The 1,697-nt window shown below is 49.0% G+C and overlaps 1 protein-coding gene across 1 annotated transcript; it reads right to left on the bottom strand.

The window, feature by feature from the left end:
* Positions 1-564: 564 nt before the first annotated feature.
* CSUI_010259 (uncharacterized protein) lies at positions 565-1,692 on the bottom strand (the record flags this gene model as incomplete). The annotated part of the gene is made up of 2 exons (XM_068070364.1): positions 1,417-1,692; positions 565-885 (listed from the first exon to the last, which is right to left on the bottom strand). Coding segments are annotated over exons 1-2 (561 nt in total), but the record flags the coding sequence as incomplete, so codon positions are not given.
* Between the last annotated feature and the right edge of the window lie 5 nt (positions 1,693-1,697).

The following is a 1,697-nucleotide window of genomic DNA, read 5'->3' as shown; positions in this document are numbered from 1 at the left end:
CCAAGAAAAGACAAGGAAAAGAAGAAACAGGAAAAAGAAACATCGTATGGAACCGAAGAAGCATTCATCATAGCCAACTTCCAAGCCCTCTTGTTATGCCATCTCTCAACTTTCGTAAACAACGACAAGGCAAGGCGTCCAAAAAAGAAAGGCATCAAAGTCCCCCCCACCCTCCTCTCCATCTCTACATATATAGATTGTCTCCACCATCGAATCGAACGGATCTCTAATGAAGATCATCTCTAGACATCAACCAGTGCACGATGTATCTGCGTATCTATCTAAAATATGGAACGACGCATCTCCTCCTCCTCCTCCCCCCATCATCTCTATACAGATGAGTAGGCAGTCGGGGGAGAAGTACTAGTCTACCCTTACTGCGTGACCCCTCTCTAGGTAGGCACCTACCTGTGTATCTGTCTACTTCCCTACTCCCTGTCTCGATATCGGTCTTTTTTCCCCGTCATAGCTATCTATTTATTCACTTTCTATCTTGTGTAAGGAAAGCAAGAAGAGAGTTGGGCGACTGACTGTACATACACCCGAATGATGACTTCTTACATTTGTACTGCTAGAGGCCATTTGTGAAGACTTCGATGAAGCCGAGGGCCTCGAACTTGAGAAGAACCCTCCTAAGCGTGAGAACGAATCAATGGATCCCCCTCCTCCCCCACTCGCACCACCTCCTCCTCCTCCTGTCCCATGACTATGATGATTGAAATGTCCGCCTCCTCCAGAGCGACTGTTGCTATGGTGATGACCTCCGAAACCTGACGCAGATCCTGAACTACTCGTGGAAGAAGAGAAGAAACCTCCACCTAGACCACCTCCCCCCGAAGAAGCACAGAGGGAGTTCTGACGAGACATCTGGAGCTGAGCACTCTCCTGAAGGGAGGAGACAAGGGAAACCACCGCAAGAGTGGTAGGAAGAAAGAGACAGATGAGAAAGAGATGATTCGGCGTGGTGATGGATAGGAATGAATATACATATGGAAAGGGATGTTGAGGAACTGTACAAGGATAGAGAGTAGAAAGGTGACGCCAGGGAAGCAAAGGAAGATACGAAGAAGGCGATATAAAGAAAGAGCCACAGGGACAACTCCCAACTTCATGGGCACCCTCCTTGGCCAACCTTCTCTACTGCTACTACTACTACTGCTACTGGTACTACTACTACTACTATTGCGACTCCTACAGAACGCCTCCATCTCTACATCAATATGTATACAAATGAACGACACTAATGATAAGCCCGTGGTATCTAGAATAGAGGGGAGGCCAGGCATTCGAAACCCTTCCGCCTTCACCCGAGATCTTTGTGTCTCCATGGCACCCTCCCTCCCCTCCCTCATCCATCAACCCTTTGCCTCTATGTGTCTTTCTTGAGAAGCTCCTTGCCTTCTTTGTCTTTCTTACCTCTCTCCATCCTCCTGAAGTTTCTCTCCATCCACCTCCTCCTCCCCCACTACTACTACTGCCCCCTCCTCCTCCTGCTGACGTATTATGATGATGTCTTCCCTCAGCAAAGGAGTCTCCTCCTCCTCCTTCAGATGGACGTCTCTCCATCGGGGAATCGAGCCAATCCGATCCACTGCTCCCTCCCGGGCCTCTTGAACCTCTCCCTCCCCCTGTCTTTTGTGTATGTGTATTCATCATGTTGGTACTCGCATTCGTTGCAAACCCTCCACCAGGTGTTA

This window comes from Cystoisospora suis (genome assembly GCF_002600585.1).
Source record: "Cystoisospora suis strain Wien I chromosome Unknown contig_7019, whole genome shotgun sequence".
In the NCBI taxonomy this organism is placed as follows: domain Eukaryota; phylum Apicomplexa; class Conoidasida; order Eucoccidiorida; family Sarcocystidae; genus Cystoisospora; species Cystoisospora suis.
The sequence above is the reverse complement of the archived record's forward strand: the minus strand, read 5'-3'. Positions and strand labels throughout refer to the sequence as shown.